Source organism: Sturnira hondurensis, unplaced genomic scaffold (genome assembly GCF_014824575.4).
Source record: "Sturnira hondurensis isolate 20B ecotype Veracruz unplaced genomic scaffold, ASM1482457v3 Scaffold0016617, whole genome shotgun sequence".
NCBI classification, from domain to species: domain Eukaryota; kingdom Metazoa; phylum Chordata; class Mammalia; order Chiroptera; family Phyllostomidae; genus Sturnira; species Sturnira hondurensis.
The window spans coordinates 3,903,071-3,927,504 of record NW_028089248.1 but is presented as its reverse complement, the minus strand read 5'-3'; the positions used below and the strand labels follow the sequence as shown (position 1 = coordinate 3,927,504).

Sequence of the window (24,434 nt, the reverse complement as noted above, 5' to 3'; positions counted from 1 at the left end):
CCACCACTGGCAGGTGTGGCACCGACCAGCCCCTCCTGAACTTATCTGAGGACACAGGTCGCAGCGGCCGGGGCGAGAGACCCGCTGAGTCCATGGGCTTTCAGGCCCCTCCCCAGGAAACCGCCACTCAGGAGGCCAGTCTGGGGGCTTCACGTGTTGAATGAACAAGGGGGGCACTGGGGACAGACAGCACTTAAGCAGGTACAGGCCTGGTTTGCCTGCGCCCCTGCTTCTGGCCCTCTGTGTGACCTTGGGCAAGTGTCTGCCCCTTTCTGAGCCTCAGCTTCCTGGTAAGTAAAACGGAGCCTCCAGCTCTGACCCTGCCGTGGCTTCTGCAGAACAGCAGGACCCTTCCAGACACAGCTCCTAACAAGGCTCGCTCCCCCAAAGCAGAGCTGAGCCTGCCCTCGGCCTTCCTCATCCCAGAGCAGACCCTCACAGACCAGGAAAGAGCAGAGCCTGGGGCCCGCCCACCTCCGCACCGGGGCGGCAGAGAGGCCCCTCCCTCGGGAGGGCCCAGATATTTTTAAATGAGTGAGGCCCCCTCCTGCTCAGCATCAAGCCTGGAGGCCTGCACACTGGGGCCAGGTGCCGTCCTGCCGATGCTCGCTCATTAATCAGTGGCCACTGTCAAGGTCAAGACCAGCGCGGCGGCTGGAGGAAGGCGCTGCGGCTAGGCAGGTGGACTGACAGATGTCAGTCTGGGCAGCCCAACACGGGCCACCCGCTGTGAAACCAAGGACAGATGTGCTAATGGCAAAACTTTCACACTGCCTGGCACCCAAAACGGGAGGAAGGGCTCTCTCCAAAAGGTGTTTTCTCAACCTTGACTCGCTCACGGGGTGATAAGGAAAAACACGGGCAAAACTCTGAGACGGTGTTGTCACAACTGCGCAGTGAGAAGGAGCCGGGGCTGACCGGAGCTGACCGGGGCTGACCGGGGCGGAGCGTGCCAGGAGAGGAGAGAGGCCAGCAGCTGCGCTCACAGCCGCAACCCGAGCTGCCACACGTCACGGCAGCCAGAGAGTGTCAGCAAAGCCAGGCAGACAGGGTCCGAGCTGCAAACAGAATGTCACCTGACAAAGGGCAAGGATGTGCAAACTTCCTGGAGGAAAGCCCCGCCCGTCACCTGGCATCAGAAATAGAGCGACACAAAGTCCCCTTCTGGATTCTCTGGGGCGCGGCGAGGAAGCACTGGTACCGCTCATGGATGCCGCGAAAAGGAGAGGCGGTTGGGGGGACTGGCACAGGGGGGCCCGGTGCCAGGTAAGGGAGCAAGAAGTAACACGCCTGGACCCAGAGGAGCGGGCTCGAAGCAAGGAGGAGGCCCCGCCACGTCACGTACCTGGCTGGAGTCCGGGAAACCCCTCCTGAAGGCAGGAGCCGGAGATAAGGCGTAAAAAGGATGGCAACAGGCGGGCCGATGTGCAAACCGTAAGAACAACTGATGCGGCAGGGCCCCCGCCCCCGGGCACCACCCCTGGTTGTCGCCTGGCAGCGGACCCCTGGTGGACCAGGGCCTATCCTCCTGCTGGATCTCGGGGGGGTGGGGGAGCAGGGTGGGGGAGCAGGCAGAGCAGAAGCTCTTCGCCGGGAGGCTGGTGACTGTGTCACCATACCCTCAAACAGGACAGTGGCACCGGTGCATCCAGCTGAGTACCAGCCCTCTACCAGGTGCCCCGGCCCAGGTGTCCGGAGTCCATGAGACGGAGGGGAAGAGCACATTCCAGCCGCCCTTTCGTTCACCTGGTGGCTGAATCAGAGGGGCAGTGCTCCTGCCACCCACCCAGGTGTCCCAAGTCCCTCGGCAGAGAAGAAGAGAGTGTCGAACTGTGCGCACAGGCTGCTTGGACCCAAATGGGGCCCATGCGGTGGGCTTCCGAGGGAGGTGAAGGCTGCCCCCTGGTCACCGAGACAAAGAGCTGAACGGCCCCAGGAGCCAGAGACAGAGCCAGGTGTCTGAAAGCAGACTCGGATGCCAGCGCCGCAGAGAGAAGCGCCGGATGCTTCCCAGTGAGATGCTGAGTCTTTTTTTTTTTTTTTTTGGTAAAACAGATTTTGAAGGCCCATGCTGAGACCTATTAAAGCCGGTCGTGCAGGCAATAGCTGAGGGGTAAATGTGTGTGCAAATGTACATGCATGCGTGCATGTGTGAGGAGGCTACCCCTCGTGAGAAATCCCTCATGAAACCCTCACTCGGGAAAGTGTCTATACAGCCCCTGACACGCATGAAGTTCCCTTTGTGGCCCTGTGTGTGGGGAACCGGGCACAGGAGTCAGAGAGCGTGGACCCACTCTGGGCCCAGTGGGGACGGGGGACTTTGCCTTCCCCGCCTTTTAAAGATTCACATTACTGGTAGAAACAATTACTTTTTTCCTAAAGCTATAGGCCCTTTAACACTTGACAGGAACCCACCCGAACCAAGATTCCGGGGGCAGATGATCAAAACCCAGGCGGCTGCTGGAAGCCGGGTTTTGCGACAGTGTCTTGTGCATTTCCACCAGCCCCCAATGCTGCAAGGGAGCGACGCATGGATCCCCTCCCCGGAGTGGGAGGGTGGGCAGCAGGGTGCCTGCTTCCCCCTAGGTCCGGAGTGAATTCCACATTCGACTGCGAGGCCCAGGACTGTGAAAACAGCCTGTCGGGGTCTTGTTTGCCTCGTCATCCCAGGGACAGCTCCACTTTCCTTCACGCAGCTGTGTGCTACGCCTCCACCACAGCTTCCTGACAGCCCGCCCACCTGCGGCCACGAGGGAGGGGGTTTGGAATGATGCCAGGTGGGGAAAGTGGCTTCTGAGGAGCAGAGCAGGGAGCCAGGACCCTCAGACGCGCTGGGCAGGAACGTGGCCCCTCCCCATGGTGCCGGGAACGGACGGCGGGGCACTGCCACTCTCCCCCCGACCCCAGGAGCAGTAAGGTGTCTCTTCCCAGTGGGAGCCAAACCTGCTTCTCCCCACGTCCATCAAGTCACTCCTGCCACCCAGAACCAGGAAGACCTCCAGTGAAACGGAGAAGAACCACCCATCCGCCCATGCCAAAGCCAAGAGGACGGAGGTGTGAGAATCACGTACCCAGGAATTTCAGGGGGCTGTCAAACTACTTCTACAACCACAGACACGCAGGAAACACCTGGAAAAGCAGAAAGCCTCAGCAAAGAGACAATGTCGGCCGAGAGACAGATTTAAAATAGCACTAAATAGAAATTTTAGAAATAAAAAAAGTAAATAATTTTTAAAAAATTGATGCCAAGCTCACCAGCTGAAGGGAAGAGAAAGAGGAAAGTACCAGTGAACTGGAAGGGGGAACACTGACAATGACCATGGAGAAAAGAAAGGAGAGAAAGAAAAGACCACTAAGAGGAAATGCTTAAAAACGTTCACGTGGCCCACAGGATTGTGGGAAAGAGAAAACAGAAATGGTAGTCAGAGAGCCAAGGGAAAACACAACATGAAGTGGCAGGCTTGACCCCTAACATGCCTCAATTACAGTAAGTAGAAATGGTATAAACACACAAATTAAAAGAGACTGGCACCCTGGCTAGCATAGCTCGGTTGATGGAGCGCGGACTGCAAACCGAAGGATTGCAGGTTCGATTCCCAGTCAGGGCACATTCCTGGGTTGCGGGACAAGTCCTCAGTGGGGGCCACGTAAGAAGCAACCACACATTGATGTTTCTCTCTCTTTCTTCCTCCCTTCCCTTCTCTAAAAAATAAATAAATCTTTTTAAAAAAAGAGAGCGATGGACAGAACGGGGTGCGGAGGGGGATGGCCCACCTATGTCCTCTCTGTACAAGAAACTCCTTCAAAAATGTGACAGCGTAGGCAAGTTGGAAGCAAAACGATGGAATATGCTGTAGCTGGCAACCATTAATGAAAAACCAAAAGCTAAAGGACTACATGATATCACATAAAGTAAAGTACGCTTCAGAGTAAAAAAAAAATGACCAGAGACGGAGAGGGGCATCATATAATGAAAAGGGGTCAGTCCACCAAGGAAACACAGCAATCTTCAATGTGTCTGCAACAAACTAAGGAGCTACAACAACACAGGAAGCAAAAGCTATCAGAACAGGAAGGAGAAATAGACATAATGACAATTACAGGAGGACATTCCGCCACCTCTCATTCAATGGTCGGTAAATCAACAACTGCACAGAAAATGGGCAGGAGTACAGAAGACGCCAACCACCCCATCAATCCACGAGACCGAGCTGCTAGGGTTGAGCACAGCATCCCGAGACAGCAGATACACATTCTTCCCAAGCGCCCAGAGGACATCTCCCACTATGGGCCGTGTCAAGGCGCAGGAAACGAGTCTCAATAAATGTAAAACAGTTCAAGTCATACATAGTATCTTCTCCAATCACAGTGGAATCAAATCAGAAATTAATAACAGGAAGAACATAGGAAAACCTCCAAAGACTGGAAAACTAAACAATAAACATCTCTAAATAGTCAGGGGTCCGAGATGAAGGTCAAGGGAAATATTTTATAAAGCACACTGAACGAAATAAAAATAAAACTACAGCGAAGCAGAATTTGTGGACACCGTTTAGTCAGCGCTAAGGGGGGAAGGACCGCACTAACGTAGACATTGCAAAAGAGAAAAAGTCTCAAATCACTGAGCTTCCAACTCAAAGACTCGGGGAAAAAACAATATCCAGATAAGCCCAAAACAAGCAGGAGGGGGAAAATAATAACGATACAAGCAGAAATCATAAAATGGAAAACAGAAAACCAATATTTAAGATCCATTTTTAAAATTGGTTCTCGGAAAATATCAACAATGTTGACAAATCTAAAACAAGGCTGACACAGAAAAAAACAGAAAAGATGTGTATGTCCAGGATCAGCAATGAACTTGAGGAAATCACTACAGACGTTACAGCCGTCCAAATGACAGTTACAGAAGGACACTATGAAACGCTACGCCCGCAATTTCAACGCTTTCGACCAAACAAACCAATTCCTCCAACAATGCCAACCGCCACAACTCAACCAACAAGAAGCAGATCATTTCAATGGCCCTGTGACTGTCAGGGACATTGTCTTCATAATTAAAACCTTCCTAAAAGTAAGTCTCCGCACCCAGTTTCCTTCATGCGAGAATTCTAACAAATGCTTCAAGAAGAATCCATACCAATTGCATGTAGTTTTTAGAAAACAGAACAGGACCACTTCTCAATTCATTTTATGAAGCTAACGTTGCCTAACGCCCAAACCAAGCAGACAGCAGACAGGAGGAAAATAAAAGAACCTACAGCCCTGGCTGGTGTGGCTCAGTGGACTGTCGGGCTACGAACCACAGGGTCGCTGGTTTGACTCCGTTAGGGCACATGCCTGAGTTGTGGACCAGGTGCCCAGTAGGGGGCGCGTGAGAGGCAACTACACATTGATGTTTCTCCCCCTTTTTCTCCCTCCCTTCCCTTCTGTCTAAAAATAAATAAAATCTTTAAAAGAAAAAAAGAAACTGCAGATCAATATCCCTCGGAAATACAGACAAAATAATCTTTAACAGCATATTAGCAAAGACAACTCAACAGTATGGAAGAGGATACAAGGCTATTTTAATATTCCAAAGATCAATACAACTCACTACATTAACATAACAAAAAAAGCTCATGGTCACACAAATAGATGCAGTAAAAAGTTTGTTTCGACAAAACCCAATACCCATTCATGATTTAAAAAAACTTAGAAAATGAGGAACAGAGGGAAATTCCTCAACTTCACAACCAGTATCTCCCAAAACGCTACACGTGTAACGACATATAATGACAAGGGACTAAATGCCTCCCCACGTTCAGACACGAAGGCAGAGGCCCCTCCTCCAGGAAGCCCTCCGCAGCAGCCTCTGAGCCGCTGTGAGTAGACACCTGGAATGCAGGCCCAGCTTGGCCACCGAGGGGCTCAGTGGGTCCTCTCTTCACAAGGCCTTCATTACCATCATCGCCATCTTTGTCATTATCTTTAATCAGGCCCTGCCCCGGGACTGATGATAATAGCGTGAGCGATATTAAGAGTCACCATTTAATGAGTACTTACATGTGCCAGGTAGTGTGCTCCGCACTTTTCGTATATTTTACCCCATTTAACCCTGCAAACAGCCACTGGAAGTACGGGTGGAGATGCTCTTCGCTTTCTGATGCCCCCTCCGACTGGAGCTCTGGACTCACTGTGCGTCTCTGGGGAACCCCACCCAGCCCCGCCGCCCTGGGTTCCCAGGCAGAGCACCTGTGGAACTGGCCAGACTGTGAGAGACACCCTGGTGCCTTCGGGGGGGGGGGGGTCTGCAGCCAGAAGAGGAGGCCTTCCACTCGCTCCCCACTGGGCCCCACAGACACACAAGGAGGGGCCTGGCCAGCTGTCTGCAGCCCGATGTGAGGCTCCCAGGAGATCAGGGCGCAGCAGGCCCAACCCTGGGGTCACCAGTGGCCAGGGGACCCCTGTTTGGCCATCACTACAGAAAGGCCAAGACAGAAGCAGATGCGAGGGGAAGTGCTGCTGTATCAGCTGCTCCCAAGCAGCCAAGTGACCAGAAAGGATGTCAACAGCATCAGCCGAGCAGCATGGGCCACCAGGCTGACACCCACGGTGGGACTTGGACCGGCTCCCTGGAACCCTCCTCTCCAGCTTCCTCCTCCTCTCCCTGCTGGCCCTCTCCTCGGGGCCTGCAAACCTGCTCTGGTCGGTACTTTTAAGAACAAGCTTTCTGGGANGGGGGGGTCTGCAGCCAGAAGAGGAGGCCTTCCACTCGCTCCCCACTGGGCCCCACAGACACACAAGGAGGGGCCTGGCCAGCTGTCTGCAGCTCGATGTGAGGCTCCCAGGAGATCGGGGCGCAGCAGGCCCAACCCTGGGGTCACCAGTGGCCAGGGGACCCCTGTTTTGCCATCACTACAGAAAGGCCAAGACAGAAGCAGATGCGAGGGGAAGTGCTGGTGTATCAGCTGCTCCCAAGCAGCCAAGTGACCAGAAAGGATGTCAACAGCATCAGCCGAGCAGCATGGGCCACCAGGCTGACACCCAGGGTGGGACTTGGACTGGCTCCCTGGAACCCTCCTCTCCAGCTTCCTCCTCCTCTCCCTGCTGGCCCTCTCCTCGGGGCCTGCAAACCTGCTCTGGTCGGTACTTTTAAGAACAAGCTTTCTGGGACCCACAGACCCCTCGAATCCTGGCACTCACCCTCCCACCCCAGCTGGAACCTGGAAAGTTGAGTCCCCAGTGCGTGTTCCCCCAGTGCCTGTCCCCCCAGGGCCCCTCAGTCTGTTCCTCCGTCTGAGTCTGCTGCCCTGACCTTGCCCGTGTTCGTCCAGCAAACCCCATTCAGCCTCCCTCTCGTGGCCTCTCTGTAGCCATTCATGCTGCTGCCCACAGCACCGTGCCACCTCGGCATCGATGACTCACTCCGGGGGCCCCTTGCCCCGACCAGCTGCCCTCCTCTGGCAGACCTTGGGGCCGTTCCGAACGCCTCCCCTCCCCACAGCCACTCGATGGCCCGAGCCTGCTGGTTTTGCCCCTGACATGTTTCTCCAACCCACGCCCTCCCCACCTGCCCCCTCATCTCCTCACCTCCTCAGTCTTCTCTGTGGCCGGACCACCTGCTGCCTCAGTGCACCCTGCGGCGACGCCAGATTGTCTACAGTGTCCCCGCACACCACACAGGCCTCTTCTCTATGAATTGGCATACGCTATTTCTCTACCTGCAAGGCCCCTCCCACCTGACTTCCCATCTTCTAAAGACCCTGAGTACATGTCGCCTCCTCCAGGAAGCTCTCCCGGAATGTTCCAATTGGGCCTGTCCTTTGAGCTTTCACATCTCAGGCTTGTGACATCATAGTGACCTTACCTTTGCACGTCCCCACTGCCCCACTGGACTAGAGGTTCCGCGCCAAGGACCTCAGCCTCGGTGACCGAACGAAGATCGCCGCTGGAGGAAACCTCGCCCACAGAGGCCTTTGCCTTTTCAAACAAATAAAGGAAGGGAGGGATCTAAGACCATGAGAAGACCGCCACTCAGTGATATTAAAACCCAGAACTGACGGACTCTCCGTAGACCAAAGTGCCTAAAACCAACCAGTGAGATTCCACTCGAGGAAACTGAGATCTCACCCACGGGGGCCGTGCAGGGAGCGAGCGGCTCTGCCCTACTTAAGGGGTGGGGGGTGAAAAAAGGAAAGCGTGAAGACCTGGATTACAGGCTGTTCCGACAGAACTCAAACGCGGCCTCTGCGGGAGAGGGAGCCATTCTTTACCGCAGGTCACGGCTCGACGGGTCCTTGGGGTCTGGTGTCACGGGGCTGGAAGGCACCACCTGTTGGACTCGCCGACAGGTGTTCCCGGCGGAGAGGAGACAGGACCCCCCTTTCCTCCTGTGCACGTGATTTTCTCTTCAGTTACATTCTCGGGGTTTTGTGTTTCCAGTGTGGAGGTGAAACACTGAACCCTTCCCCTCCAAAGCGCTGGAGTGGGGGGCAGTTTGCAAGGGGGCTCCACAGGGGTGGGCCCCTGGAGGGCTCAGCAGGTGGAAAACCTCTCTGTCTGTCTGTCTGTCTCTCTCTCTCTCACACACCCTGAGCAGACGCTCCCCCTCCAGGTGGACCAGGGCCCATCCTGCCACACAAGACGGGAGCACAGAGGCCGTGGCCTGAGCAGGAGGTCACAGGCTGGGTCCCCAAGTGCCACCCTTTCTCCTCCGCCAATAGCGGGGCCCAGCCCTTCAGAGGCGCCCAGGGGACAGGGCTGACATGACCAAGAGAATGACGTCTCCAGGATGACTAACGCCCCACGGGGACTGGACTGGCGGCCTGCCGGAACGTCTGCAGCCACAACCCAAGGACACACAGGGCAAGACTCGTGATGAGGCCTCCCGAGGACCGTCCCTCCCCAGCCCAGACCCTCCTCACGGCTCCCCCAGGGGCCTGTGTCCCCCTCAGTAAGGGGACCCGGGCCCAAGGGCTGAGTCCCTCCCTCGGGGGCCAACCAGAGTCATGGCAAACTCATCATTTCCAGGACGTGTTCTCAGAGCTCTCATCCAGCCACCCACCCACCTCCCCAACAGGGGCTGAGGGGCAGGGGCTGAGCACAGGCAGATGAAGAAGGGCCGGCCCCCCCAGCCGATCACTCCCTCGGGGTCTGAGCCCCGCGCCCTAGAAGGGTCATGCGTGCCTCGTCCATATACATGTTCCTTCCACACACAAGGGCGGACGCGCCTTCCCCAGCCATTGGAGGGGGGCCCTGTATCTGGGCCGGCCCCCCACAAGCCTTCCCTCAGCTCTTACCGGACAGGCCGCAGGGCAGGACCTCCTGCACAGCCATTTCGGGGGGGCACCCTCCCAGCGTCGAGGTTGAGATGGGGGCGGCGGGGCGGGGGCAGCGGGCCGAGCCAGGCCCCCTGGGCGGGAGGTCCGCAGAACAGCTGTGGGCTGCTTCCAGCTTTTGATGTTCCTGCGTGGGGAAGGGGCTGTCTACAAGCTGGGGGAAGCCCAGACAGGGGGTCTCATTCTCTGCAGGGAGGGGGCATTTCAAAGCGGGCCCCTGTGCCAAACAGGGTTCCAAAGACCCCCGCCTGCCTCTGGACTCCACACCCCTCGCTGGCCAGCAGCCGCCAGCAGAGGGGAGCCGGGGAGAGGTTGCCACGGAGATGTGTCCCTGAGCCGTCGTAACTCCGGGTCTGCAGACTGCACAGCCACGGAGAGGGCCCTGCTATAAAAAGGCCCGCTGAGCGCTCCCCCAGGAGGCCTCCAGCAGCCCGGGTGCCGGAGGAGGCCCGCCTCGGACCCGGTGCCCCGAGTTTATGAGACGGCCACCCGGCTGAATGCCACTAAAGGGGGGCGTTTACCCCTGCTGCTCCAGGCGGCCACTCTGGGCTCGGGCCATTGAGCAGGGGAAACTGTCCACAGGGACACCGGGCCTGACCATTTTCACTGAAATTGCAGAGCCGCCCCCCTCCCCGCCCCCACTGCCAGGGCTCTGGTGCCTGGCTCTCTCCATCCACACCTCCCGCTGCCACCCCTGCCACCCGCCACAAGCCACCAGGGCCACCAAGGTACGGGACACAAGCCAAATATAGTCTCTCACCTTCCTGCTCCCCTGCCCGCCCCCACCTCATTCCCTCACTTCTGGACCAGACCAGGCGGGTCTCCGTTCCCTCCCACCTCCCACCTCGTCACCACCACTGGACTGACAACCCTAAAACACGATGCTATTCCAGGCCACATGCTGCCCCCAAACCTCCAAGGCTCCCTGGCGCAGAAGCCCATGGGACCAGGCTGGGGACACACAGCCTCCCCCTAAAACACAACAGGGACTGGTGGGCACTGGGGACACACAGACCCAGCTACTGCTGAGCCCCCACAACTGTGCCACGCGGGGTCTCTCCTGCCACAGGCCCTGGTGGGACAGCCACGCAGAGAAGAGAGCCCGGCCTTCATCCAGTTGCTTAGTCGATATTCCTCAGTGAATTGAGCTGATGAGGCAGGTGGGGCTCAGGCTACAGCGAGAGGAGGTACGGGTCACAGGGGACACTGGCCCATGCCTCGCGGCCATGCACCCAGGGCCTGCATGGCGAGACCTTCTGCCACTGTGTAAACGCCTGGCCTGGGATGGAATCTCAGCTCCTTGCTGCCTGCGGCCCTGGCCTCCGGCTCCACGGCCAGCAGCCAGGTGTGGGTGTGGGGCCCGCACTCGACAGGACCTTCCCCTGATGCCCGGCCCCCACTCTCAGTACGCGTCCATGGGCTTTTCCGAATGCACGCAACCATGCAAGGGTTTTATAAAATAGCACTCAGTCAGCGTGGCTACTGTTAATGGGGAGATTAGAGACAGAGAAGAGGGGATGTTGACCATGCCGGTCAACACAAGACCAGCGCCCTGCTCCAGATGGCAGGGTCCTAGAGAAAATGACCGCGCCCCCTCCAAAGACCGAGGGCACCCGGATTCCAGAAGCTCCGGAGTCCTCACCCCCAAACCTGTGCTCGGCAGGAACCTGGATTTGCCCTCTCCTACAGGGAGCCTCCGCCCCCACCAGGGGGCGCACACCCACCCACGGGAGGCAAATGGGATCTCTTAGCATCCTTCCGCACCTGGGCTGCGCAGAGAGGCACCACTGGGCTTCGGGAGCTCCAGCTCCAGAAAGGCTGCGCTCCTCCCAATGCGGAGCACGGGGGCGGTGGGGGGCAGGGGGCAGGGGAAGTACCGAGGTGACTGCGTAAGCACTCACTCTGGACAACGAGCCCAAGGGACCCGCCACTCGTGGTGGGGAAGCGTGAGTGGTCAAACCTACGCGATGTCACGATGGACAAAACGGAAGCACCTCTGGCCCCAAGCGCTCGACAACAACCAGGAGGCACCTCCGCTCGGCAAAGGAGGCAAATGTACGCCGGGAAGCGCAAGGGGCTGTCCCGAGCTGAACTGGGACTCGAGGGGAGCGGGGACAAGACAGACGGCTGGGTGGGGACAGAGCTCCGGCTCCGAGGCTCTCTCCCCCATCTGAAATGCTCGGAACTCGCGGCCGGTGCCCTCAAAGCCGGTGATGTGCGGGCGGGAAGTGCACCCCTCCAACCCCGGCACGCAGCCCCAGCGTGGGCAGCAGAACCCCTCTCACCGATCATGTGGTTGGCAACGTGGATCTGGATCTCCCTCTCGTTCTCGAAGGTCATCTGGCACTTGATGCACTGGTACGTCTTCTTCTGTTTGGAACCGGAGAGAGAGGAATGGGTCAGCAGGGAGAGACGAGCAGAAAGCCGAAGCTCCTGGAGGCCCCCCAGAATGGCCCTGGTCCCCTCCCAGGTCTCGGCGGCCATTCCCTCCCCACCGGCTTCCGGAGCCCGCTCTGCAGTCTGGGGAAAGCAGTGCCGGGCTGCACCCCAGAGAAGCTGCTCCCTGCTAGACCTGGGGAGCGTGCCCCATCCCGAGGAGTGGGTGCACGGCGGAACCCCGGAAAGGAGGCTCAGGGGGCTGCCCTGCTGGGGGTGCTCTGACAAACCTCCCCATCCTGCACCCACCTTTCCATCTCGCCATCACCCAGCGGACCATCTGTCTCTCCACCACAAGCTCACCCATCCCATCTCAGCCCAGAGACACACACACTTCGGCACCCTTGCCGCAACCCTGGTGGCACATGCACCACGTGCCCGAGATGCACAAGCAGCCTTGGACGCAAGTGCGTGCACAAAAGCGCCCTGATACGTGCCCCTGAGCACACACTCGTAAGACTTTTAAGCATATCTGTGTGCACTCACACACATGTGCACACACTTGTGCACATAGGCTGGCCACACTGACACCACTAAGGCGCATGTGTACCCAGGAGACCCCCAGCCTTGCACACGAGGCTGGGTCCCCACATCCAGAGCAGAGGGCGGGCGGGGCTGTCGGTCCCCCAGGTTGGCAGACCATAGGCACATGGAGAAGCGAGTGAGGACTCTCTCACTCACCCTTGGTTTCCTGCTACAACCTTGGCCCCCATCATCCCCACCCCAGCCCCGCCTCTGCGTCTGTCTCCCCTTCTGTGTCCCCCAGAGACGCTTCCTGCTCTGGAGCGTGAGACCAACCAGAAGACAATCGCAGACGGGATTTGGAGTTTAAAGCTCCTGCTTTGCCCGAAGCTGCCCCCCTGGGGCCCAGCCCAGGGGAACTGAAGCTGGCCCCCAGGGCCTGCGGCCGGGGCGGCCTCCTGAGCCCAGCCCTGCGCAGCCTCAGAGAGGGCAGGAGGGCAGGGGAGGGGAACGGCAGCCAGAGCTGCTGAACCTCCATGACGGTGCCCACCGCTCACATTTCTTGAGCACCTACTATGGGCAAGCACTGTTTACTCGGAACGGTTACAACCCCTCTGCAGGCTCCACTGTAGGGAGGTTGACAGTAGAGTTTCAAGAGGCTGAACCACCGGGCCAAAGCCCCCCGCGGGGACTTGAGGCCCTGCCGCCTCCCTCTGGAGCCCGCTGTCTGGGCTGCCGCTCTCGGCTCAACACCCCGACCTGCCGTGGGTGGCTCTGGTCTGGGTGACGGGAAGCCGCAGGGGCCTGGATGAGCCTTCTCCTCTGGACACCTGTCAACCGGCTATGAGACAGAGTGAGGCAGCACCACCAGGCAGGGAGCGGCTCTATGAGGGTCCAGGCGGCGGGCACGGGGGACCTAGCACTGGGGTGCTGTTGTCGCCACCCAGAAACAGAGGGCTAGATGGAAACCTCAACGCCTCACGCTCTAGCCAACGGCAGCCTCGGCCCCACAGGAGCCCAGTCCGCTGAGAGCTGGTTGCTATGGATACACTCCCAAGGGTCCCAGCCTGCCAGCCCCCAAGCCACCGTGCAGCCCCCAGAGTCTGCTCTTACACGCGGGAGTCCTGGGGGAAGGAGGAGCGGGCTCGAAGACAGCTGGGCCCCTGCCACTAGGCCAGCCCAGGCAGGGGGCAAGGCCCCCCGAGGCCGCACCCACACTGGGGAGCTGCCCGGGCTTTGTCTCTGCACACGGCCCAGCTGCCTGGGCCTCTGGCGGGGACCGTCAGCTCAGCTCCCCTCTCACAGCCCTGGGGCAGGATGGTGAGGCCTGTCGGGGGCCAGAACGCCAGCCCGCTCGGCCCTGACCCGCTGCACTGCCTCGCGCCGCTGTGCATCCCGGGCACACAGCTCCCCCTTTCTGAGCCTTGGTCCCCTCGGTGCCGACACAGAGGTCACTGCGAGGTGGGAGCCCAGGTTGTTGCCATGGAAACAATAGAAGACCCAGTACCAGCACAGTGGGGGCTCTAGGAAGCGGTGGTTGATGTGGGACCCAGGGTGGACGCTGGGCGGAAGGCGGCTCCCAACAGCCCCAAGGCCCAGGCAGTGGGGGACAAGCACCAAGGGGGCAGGATGGGGCTGGGTGCACCTGGGAGGGGCAGTGCCAGGCCCAGCCTGAGCTGGTGTGGGCCACCCTGGGTCCCACCCCAGCCAGCCTTGCCCCTCGTGCACCCAGGGTGGGCTCCAGGGATGCTGGGTGGAGCGTGGGTCAGGAGCTCGGTCTGTGGCCCTGCATGGTACCCGGGTTCACATCCCTCCTCTGCCTCTCAAAGGTGAACTTCCTAACTGCTCTGAGCCCCCGTTTCCTGGTCTGCCAAGTGAGTGTCAGGAGGGCTGACGAGATTAAAGTGCTGGGACGTCCTTGCCCCGGGCCAAGGAGTTGTGACTACAAATGGGAAAATGACAGGTGAAGTTTCCCAGGTGCCTTTAATCCTCAGAGCCAACCACAGCACGGGAGAGGGTCCCAGTGTTTCACGATGGCCCAGGGCCAGCACAGACCGATCAGAGCCCACGCTGATGCAAAACCAGGCTGGCCTCCCGGGGCTCAGCTTTGCAGACCGACACCGTCACTGTGACCATTAGTTACTCGTACCCTCTGGCTTGACTGGTGAGCATGGAGGCACAGAGTGGCCGGACCACAGGTGGGTCCTGGGAGAGAAGATTTTAACCAGCCCACCTGACTCCAGGCCCAAAGGCCCCCAAGTCCACCACACTCACTGCCCACCGGCCAGCAGAGGCTGAGGAGATAGAACCGGGCAGCAGTGACCGGGACTGGCCCATGCACAGGACCTGGGCCTCTGAGGAGCCAGTCTGCACTCTCCCCCTGGGGACCCAGCGTGCAGGCCGAAGTTCTGACCCCGCGTTGAAAGCCCCTCAGCAAGCATCCCTGCCTCCCAGCAGCCACCTATGGCAGGCGGCCCATCCCTGAGTCCCACCTCCCTGCCAGTGCGCCCTCCAGGGAGAGACGCCCCTGGGATGTGCTTGGTACCTCCTGGGTCTGGGGACAGACAAGCCTGAGTCCATTCGGATCCCCAGCCCATCCCGTCCAACCCTCCAGGGCCCATCAGGTGCCCCTGGCCGCTGCTCCTGTATGGACCCTCCAGTAGCCAGACTCTGCTGCCTCACTGAAAGCCACTGGGTAGGGTCCTGGGACCCCCAGGTGTGGGACCCCCAGGGTCGGGTCCATTCCTGACTCTTCCTGGCTGCTAGGTACCCTGAACAGAGCAGATGCTCAAGACAAATGCGATGAATGAATGAATAAATGAATGAATGAATGAGTTGATCAATCGTTACTGATGACCATGATTGGCACCAGGTCCAGGTCTCCCACGTACCAGCAACCGCATGAGCTAGAACGAGGCTGGTGACTGCAGCCGGTGGCACAACCGAGCCCCACAAACTGCCCACGGGCTCCTGCATCTGAAGCCCAGGAAGCAAAGTGGCTTTGCCAGGAGACCCACCAAGCAGGTGAAGAAGGCATCGTCCCCGTCGATCACAAGGACGACCGGGTCAGCTCTGGGCAGTGCACTGCGCAGTTAGCTATTGTACCAGCCCCTCCCCGAGGATGTCACGGGCCCCTCCCAGCAATTCTGTCAGGCCGAGGCAGGTGCCCCCCTCGCCCCCATGAGGACTGGGCACCAGGGGCCCAGAGAGATCGACATGGGGTTCCAACTCGAATGCACCACAGAGCTGCTGAAGAGAACACCCCCGGGAAGCAGCGAGCTCCACGCGGGCGGCGCCTCTGGGGGCCAGCAGAGCCCCAAGGAGCAGGGGCCCGAGTCGGGTGGCCGCACTTACCCGGGGCACTGGTGACGTCTGGGTGCCTTTCCGGGGCCCGCTGGTCTCCGGCGTGAGGTCACGGTGGTCCACCTGCACGTGGCTCTCCAGGTCCTCGGGGCTCTCGAACTTGACGCCGCACTCGGGGCAGCGGAGGCCGGCGCAGGGCCGGTCGGCGGGCTCAGGCGGGGCCAGGCCGCCCACCTGTCCGTTGGCGCTGCGGGTCATGCAGCCCGCACAGAGGCCGTAGGGCAGCCCGTTGACGTCGAGCTTCACCAGGTCCTGCTTGCTGCGGAACTCTTTGAGGCACAGGGCACACTTGTATAGCTTCTGCAGCCCCTGGCCGTTGGGGGAGGACGCGGCCGAGCTGCCCGCCAGCTTCTGCATGTGGAAGGTGCCGTGGATCTTCAGCTCGAGCGTGGAGGTGACGGTCTGCATGCAGACCACGCAGCGGAAGCCCGTGAGCGAGTTGCGCAGGTCGGGGTGCATCTGGCAGTGCTCGATGAACTCCTCCTCACTCTGCAGGGGCATCTTGCAGATGCGACAGGTGCCCGTGTCCAGGCTCTTGCTGTGGGTCACCTTGTGCTCGGTGAGCGTCAGCAGCGAGGGGAAGCGCTCGCCGCAGATGGGGCACATGTAGTGCTTGGCGGGGCCCCGGTGCGTCTGCAGGTGCTCCCGCAGCCCGTTCTCCGAGAAGAAAGTCCGCGAGCAGACGTTGCACTTGTGGCTGCCCTTGATGAACTCGGCCTTCTTGCGCGAGCCGTCGTCCTCGCCCGGCCGGATGTTGTGGTCCCGCAGCCGGTGGTTCTGCAGAAGCACCTCCATGGTGTAGGCCGCGCCGCAGATGTCGCAGCCGTACATGGGCTCCGAGGCGTCCACGTCGTCCTCGCTGGCCTCGTGGCTGTTGGGCGCCTCGGGGTTCTTCAGCAGCATGCCCTGCAGCTCCGCGGGCTCGGCCTTCTTGGCGGCGGCGGGCGGCACCCCGTTGGCCGTGCCGTTCTCGGCGGCGGCGTCGAAGACGCAGTGCTTCTCCCGCAGGTGCTTCTCCAGCAGGATGATGGCGTGGAAGGCCTTGCTGCAGAACTTGCAGTTGTACTTCTTGCTGTGCGTGGTGATGTGGCACTGCAGCTCCACCTCCGTGCTGAAGGTCTCCCCGCAGAAGATGCACTTGTGCGCCTTGGCCGGGTTGCCCAGGTGGCTGTGCTTGACGTGCACCTGCAGGTCGGCCTCCTTGCGGAAGTCCCAGTTGCAGGCCGTGCAGCGGTACATCTTCTTCTCGTTGCTGTGCTTCACCGCCAGGTGCACCTGGATGGACACCTTGGAGTCGAAGACCTCCTGACACAGCGTGCAGTGGTAGAGCACGAAGGTGTGCATGTCCAGCAGGTGCTTCTGCAGGTCGTCCACGGAGGAGAACTGCTTGTCGCAGCTCTCACACACGTAGTGGGTGGACGTGGTCATGTAGTGCACCGTCAGGTGCTGCAGCAGCGACTCCTGGGAGTCGAAGTCCTCTTTGCACTGCGGGCAGGCCTGCTTCCGCAGCAGGAGCTCCAGGTGCAGCTTCAGGTGGGTCTGGAAGCTCTCGAAGCTGGAGAACTTGAGGTCGCACTGATTGCAGGGGTACTCGCCATTGGAGACGGAGTCGGCGCTCACCGAGAGCCGCTGCCGCTTCGGGGACGACACCTCCACGTCGGAGGACACCGGGCTCTGCTCCGCCTTGGACTTCTTGCTGTGGGCCAGCGGGATGTTCTTGTGGTTCTCCTTGATGTGCTTGGTGAGCTTGAGGATGGAGCCGAAGATGGGCGAGTTGGTGCAGTAGGGGCAGGAGTAGACCTCCATGAAGGACTGCGTGGGCCGCGCCACGGGGGACTCCAGCTTGGCGCCGCCCACGCTGCAGTGCGCCTGCTGGATGTGCTCGGTGAGGGAGGACTCGGTCAGGAAGCCCATGGAGCACTGGTTGCAGAAGAAGGCGTTGCTGCCGTCGGGCGGGGTGGCGTTGGGGCCGCAGTGCGAGACCCGGATGTGCTCCTGCAGGCTGTTGATGTCGCCGAACATCTCCGGGCAGTAGTTGCAGTGGAAGGCGGAGATGCCGCCGAAGGGCATCACGGGGTAGGCGTGGTTCTTGTGCAGCTTGCGCACGTGCTCGTTGAGGTTGTACAGGGTGGGCATGGAGTCCAGGCAGATCTGGCACGTGTGGCTCTGCTGTGGCTTGTCCGCGTGGATGGTCTTCAGGTGGATCTCCAGCACGGCCAGGCTGTGGAAGTCCCGCCTGGTGCAGTAGGGGCAGCTGTAGACCGCCTTGGGCCAGCCCTGCCCGTCCTCCCGCCCCTTCTTCTGGCCCCGCAGCGGCTTCAGGGTGGAGTCCGGGGTGGAGCCCCGCTCCACCGAGGCGCTGGAGTCCGGCGTGGCGCTGCTCATGGAGGCCACGCTGCCCAGCACGGGGTCGGGGCTGACGCTGTGGTTGCTGGAGTCCGGCTGCCGGTGGCTGTCCAGGTGGCAGTAGACGCCCTCCACCGAGGAGAACTGCTCGGGGCACATGGGGCACTTGTGCTTCTGGTTGGCGTGGGCCTGGTGGATGTGGGCGAGCAGCGCGTTCTCGTCCACGAAGACCTCGGGGCAGTGGATGCACTGCAGGTCGGCCTTCTCGGAGAGCTGCGGGTGCCGGCTGAGCACGTGCCTCTCCAGCTCCTCGGTCTGGCTGAAGGCGTCCTCGCAGTAGTCACACAGGAAGTCGTCCTTCTTGGCCTCCTTCTCGGACTTGGCCAGATGCTCCTTGTTCTTCTTGTGCGCCTGCATGTGGCTCTGCAGCGAGCTGGTGGAGGAGAAGCCGCGCTTGCAGACGGAACACTTGAAGGGCTTGCTGGAGCTGTGCGTCTTCAGGTGGATCTTGAGGTGGTCGCTGCGGGAGAAGGCCGCCTCGCACTCGTGGCAGTGGTACTTCTTGTCGCCCGTGTGCAGCTTGATGTGGCGGTCGCGGCTGCGCTTGTGCTTGAAGAGGCGGCTGCAGTAGGTGCACTTGAACGGCAGCTTGTCGCTGTGGATCTGCTCATGCCTCTTCAGGTAGCTCAGGCGGATGAAGGACTTGTCGCAGAACTGGCAAGGGTACGGCAGGCCGGTGCCCCCTTCCTCCTCACCCAGGCCCAGGTCACACCCATCCCCGATCATCTGCGTGGGTGACGCCACATCCTTGCTGGAGGGAGACGAGGCCACCCAGGAGAGTTGTGGGTCGTCGTCACCATCTGCGGGGGGTGAGGGGGAGGGAAGGCAGAGAGATTAGAGGTGATTCCCAGGGCCGCCGAGGAACAAGGACGGAGCTGGCCTCTCCACAGCATGCAGGCGGAAGCTCGCCGCTGGCCAGCCCCTCAGCAGGGGGCGTGGGGAGGGGTTGGGGGGGGCGGGAGCCAGCAGCCATGAGGGCCCTCCCACCTGCAGAGTGGGTGGCAGAGGCGCGGCAGGACACGGCGGGGATGTGCCCGCCTGGACCTCGCTGGACTACGTACTCCCATGGCCTCTTCCCTAATGGGGAGGATGCTGGGGCAGCCTTGACAGAGTCCCCAGAAGTGAGACAAGTTCCATCACCTGATCGAGACGGGGGCTGCCTCCCCTCTAGCCCCTCACCCTGGTGGGAAAGCCCACCGGTCCTGGGGGGCCCAGGTAAGCTTGCAAGAAAATGCAAGTCACATCCACAAACGAGGCTGCACCGCCTGGGGACAGGGGACTGATGACGCCGAGCGGTCCCACCAGGTGGCAGACACACAAATGAAGCAGGGAGTCACGGGCGCGTGGCCTCGGACCTGAGAGCACACGCAGGAGAGAGCAGCGGGCCCTGGGAATGGGCCTGAAGCATCCCCACCACCACTCTCCCAGGGGGCTTTTTCCTCGGCTTCGCCTCTTCCCCAGGACTCACCCACATCCAACCCAGGTCCCCGAAGACAGTGACAGAGATTAGAGGGGGGACTGGGACGGAGATGGCCACAGAGCTCAGAGGCTAGCAGGCCCTTATGTTGCCCGATGGGCGGGGCGGCGCAGGTGGGAAAGGCTCCCCTTGCCTGACACCCAGTGCGGCCCACCCTCCCCAGGGACCAAGGACACCTCCACCCCCACCCCACCCCCACCCCTGGGCCTCTGCTGGCCCATCCAGCCTCAGAGGCAAGGGCACCAGCTGTTTATCGGAAAACAAAGGCACACAGGACGCAGCAAATCAAGCCAGTGCAGCTCCCCAAGACGCGGTGCGGGCTGAACCCAGCCAGCCAGAGCCGGCTCTGAGTTCTGTGGCTCAAGTTTCGTTGGTGGATTTAAAACTTAATAATGAATGAAACGGACCGCAGGCTGGCTGAGAGAGCGGGGGAAAGGCAGACAAAAGCTCAGATTCGGCCGCACTGACCTTGCACTTGTAAGCCCAAGGAAACCAACCTCGGCACCCGCCTCCCCAGCCCAGCCAGCCCAGCGCAGCCTTCCAGATGCATCCCAGAGGGTCCTGTCAGAGCCCCCCAGACCCTCCAGAAGGGAAGGGGCAGGGGGACCGCACACACACAGCTCACACGTCACCCCAACAACTCACAAACTGAGACACAAACACACACTCACCTACACACACACAGCCACACCCACATCACATACAATTGGACACATCCATTTGCACACTGCCCCTCGCACACACACATGCACTCATCACACACTCACCTGCCGACACCAGCATCGCACTCACACCATCACAGGGATGCCGGATCCTCACAGCTCGGCGGCCATCCCAGGCCAACCCCGGATGTCAAGAGACAGTGAGCCGGGCCCCAGTGTCTGGCAGGGTCCCTGGGGGCTGGCTCAGAGCCTGCTCCCAGGCCGTCCCCCCACCCCGGAGCCCTCAGACCTGAGGATCTGCCCCGCCCCCACAGGCACTGCTGGCAAAGCTCCCGGCCCCGAGTCCAGCAGCTCCGGCAGCCTCCCCACCTGACACCCAGACACCCAGACACCCAGCCTGGCACGGCCACCTCCCCGACTGAGGCGCCTGCTCCCTTGGGGGCCTCCCGTTACAGGGCCCTTCAGACGGCAGGGACGCAGATGCTCCCAGCACTTCGGATTCGATGGGGCGGGAGGCGGCCCGGCCCCACTGGGCTCCAGGGGGCGCGAAGGGACCCGAGGGAAGAGGTGGCTGGAGCAAGGGCACCCGGGGGACCTGCCGAGCCCCTGCCCCCGGGCCGGGCTCAACCAGCTTTTATCATTTTAATGCCGTGGCTCAGGCTCCTCGGACTCACTGGGGGGCCGTGGAGCCTGTCCTGTGCGCCGGCGATTCTGCTGAGCACTTTCCCAGGACTAGCAATGGGGGGAGCCAGGGCCGTGCCCACTGCACAGATGAGGAAACTGAGGCACGGCCACAGTGGGCTGCCCCAGGAGGCGACTGCGCCAGGACTGTCTAGCCGGCCCCCTGACCAGAACGTGGGTCTGGATGAGCCTCCGCAGGTCGGCTGAAGAAGACTAGACCTGCGCAGGTGACAAAGGGAGAGGGGACCGTGTGTCTAGCCTCCAGTGAGGTCGCACCTGGATCCCCTTTGACCCTCTGGGACAGGGCAACGGCAGCTGGTCCACTGTCTGCAGTTCAGGGAGGCCCCCGCTCCGAGGCCCGTGAGGCACGGATGGAACTCACTGCCCCGGAACCGCACGCTGCCTGCCCAAGGAGGAGCGCGGATACCTGCCCTCAAAGCCCCTTGTGTATCCGTCTGCCCACGGCCATGCCCGGGAACCCCCGAGAGGCAGCTTCCGCATCGGGAAAAGGAGAGCCACCCTGGGGAGTGGACGAGAAAAACTAACTCGGAGCACCACGATGATTCATTCCGCTTCCGTGGCACATCCAGACCAGGCGCCCGGGCAGAGACGGAAAGCAGCCGAGCGGCCGGCGGGGGCTTGAGGAAGGAGTGGGAAGGGACTGTGTGCGGCGTTCCGAGGTCCCGGAGAAGCCCTGCACGGGCGCCGTGGCGGGACTGCTCCGCTCCATGAAGGTACTGAGGGTCACAGAGCTGTGCAGTATGCAAATGGCATGCCGGTGACGCTGTTAAAGAGGGAGCACGGGTTGGCCGACAACAAATGTGTACCGACTAGTAGCACTGGCAGTGGTGACAACTCTGGCAGCTGGCGGGCTGGCCAAAAAGCCCACTTCGTTTTTTCTGTAAAATGAAAGACACGTTTTTCACGTTCACCAGTGACTTGACTGATTTGGATATTCTGGCATGCGGGCCGTCTCCCACGTGGTAGAACGTTGGTTGTTCTCAGTTAATGTCTCCATTGGATCGCTATCAACTCCCGCTGGTCCACCGGACCGGGGAGCGCCGCCGTCCAGAGAGAAATCTGCAGCTCGACACTCCAAAAACCACCTCTGACAGGTTCGATCGGTCTCGGCACCTTCTCCACACACCGCACAGATCTTTTCCCTCTCGTTTCAGGTGCGTTTTTACCTTTCTTGAAATAATGAAGCATACTATGCCAAAAGCATTGCTTATTTTCTGCCATCTTCAGTATTGAAACGGCCACATAAAAATTCACCAATTTTGACGGGTTTTTTTAAGTGCAGGCAGATATGACAGCTGTCACGATACCATCTAACAAAATTGTCTCAAATGAAGTTAAAGACAACTAAGTGCCCCTGGATCCATTGTGTGAAACAAGCCAAGCGAACTTCTTGGCGGACCTGACACACTGACTGAGCGTGTCCGGAGGGCCAGCGCGGGGCTAGGTGCTTCTGCTCCTGCAGTTCATTTCTTTGCGTCCTCAGGGGTCGATGACACCCGACTTCGCGCCCTCAGCCACTCAGCAGGAGTCCCAGCCCTGTGGGTCCAGGGGGACGGGACCCCCTTGCCATGGCCCCACCAGGTTTCATGGGAAAGAATCAACCTGCTGGGTGCCCCAGGCCCCCCCAGGACCCCTGTGGGGCCTCCTGGTTGGCTGTATTTTACAAACAAGTTTCAAAACCTGGTTATTCTGGGAGGGACAGACTGAGCAACCGCTGGGACTACAATCGTCAGAACCAAAATGAAAATGAGGCTCCTGACAAGGCGAAGGCCCAGCCGGGGAAATGGGCTCACTTGGCGAAAAAAGTCCCAAGCTCACAGCCCCCTGCTCAGAGCCTTTTGTCCTCGTAACCGTTAACCTGGGCTGCTGCCGGCTGCCCCCCGCCAAGTGCGTGCTGCTTTGGGGGCCCCCCCGCTTGGTGCTCCAGAGCTGGTGGAGGGAGCAGGCTGGCCGAAGAGCTCAGGATGGGTGTGCAGGCGTCGGCAGGGGGATCAGGGGTCCCCGCCTCACAGAGGTGAGGCTCCCCTCGTGCCAACTGTCGGACGCCACACACACGCAGAAATGGGGCGGAGGCCACGTCCAGGTTCCCTGCAGTGACTCGGGGAGAAGGTAGGTTCGGGGGAAATCCAGCTCGACCTGTTTATCTTCTTCCTTCCCAGTTCCTGCTTGTCTAGAGTTCCCTGTGTGCTGTGCACGCTTCTAAGAGCTTGGCGGGTGCTAACTTGTCGGTCCTCGCAACGGCCAGATGATAGGTATACTTGTCGTTTCATTGACAGGTGAGAAAACCGAGACACAGAGAGGCTGAATAACCCGCCCTGTGCCACACAGCAAGCAGGCAGGTAACCCAGGAACCGACCAGCCAGGTTCTGACTGGGGCTCTTGACCAGTTTTGCATGGCTCCTCTCCTTTGGGCCAGGGACATCGTTATGTCAGGTCGGTGGGGAACAGGGACTCGGCCCTCCATGTCCCCGTCCCCAACAGCACGGAGAAATGTAACGAGGTGGGGATAACAATCACTTTCACAGCGGAGGCTGAAGTCCCTGGAAGACGACCACCCCTCACAAAGGCCTGGTCGGGAACAGGCTCTAGGAGCCTTCTCCTGGCCGCTGCAGGAAGAAGACCCAAAAGAGCATCAAAGAGGAGACATTCTGATAAAAACTCAACTGAGCGGAAAAGAAGAACGTGAGCTGGGCTTGAGTGGCAGGGTGAGCAGGGTGGATCCCAAGCTGGCAGGGCCGAACACGGCCTCAGCTGCCCCTTGTTGGGACACAGCCTCGAGGCACCACCTCCTGTAACAGGGAGTCCAGGAGGGGGCTGTCGGGGAAGAGCCTGGACAGGTGAGGCAAAGTGGCCAGTCCGCAGGAGTGAGTTGAAACAGGGGACCTTACTGCCATGAGGGGCAGAGTAAGGAGAAAGTGAGCCCCCGGTCGCCAAAGGTATACAAGAGAAACAGCTGGGACAAGGACACTGGGAGGGTCCCTGAAGCAGATGGGATGGTGAAAAGGAGTGATGCTCTTGCAGCCCTGGCTGGTGTGGCTCAGTGGGTGAGCACCTGCTTGTGGACCAAAAAGCCGCTGGTTCAGTCCCCAGTCAGGGCACATGCCTGGGTTGTGGGCTGGTTCCCAGTTGGGGGCGAGCGAGAGGCAACTGATAGCTCTTTCTCTTCCTCTCTTTCTCCTTCCTTCCCTCATCTCTAAAAATAAATAAAAATCTTTTCTAAAAACAGAAGGGATGGCCAAGCAGCTCCGGATTTCTAGAACGTTGCAGGCTGGGCGGCACCACCGACGTGAATGGAAATGACCTGACGTCCTAGACGGTGAGGGAAGGCTGGTGTGAAGCAGGCGAGGCAGCGGGGCAGGTGTGCCGGGGACAGAAAAGAGGGCAGGACAGAGCCCATCGGGGGACCTGGGCCTCAGCCGCCTCTGCTGGAAAAGGGAACGGTGGGACTTTGGTTTCCAGAGCCCCTTCTGGGTAGATAGGAGGCCGTTTTGTACAATATTCCAACTGTCCAGACTGCCCTGGTCATAAAGGCCCGGCCATCCTTCCCGAAGCCCTACGAGGGGTCCCCGCCGTTTGCCCATCCCCTTGGGAAAATGAAGACCGCTG

The 24,434-nt window shown here is 60.1% G+C and overlaps 1 protein-coding gene across 3 annotated transcripts in view; it reads right to left on the bottom strand.

Annotated features, from left to right (window-relative positions):
- Positions 1 to 24,434, bottom strand: part of ZNF423 (zinc finger protein 423) — a 259,489-nt gene that overhangs the window by 89,395 nt on the left and 145,660 nt on the right. For all 3 annotated transcript variants that reach the window (XM_037066363.1, XM_037066365.1, XM_037066364.1), the window contains 2 exons: positions 15,573 to 18,787; positions 11,606 to 11,690 (listed from right to left, as the gene is read on the bottom strand). In XM_037066363.1, coding sequence (XP_036922258.1) covers positions 11,606 to 11,690; positions 15,573 to 18,787 — 3,300 coding nt within the window. The remainder of the gene's footprint in view (positions 1 to 11,605; positions 11,691 to 15,572; positions 18,788 to 24,434) is intronic.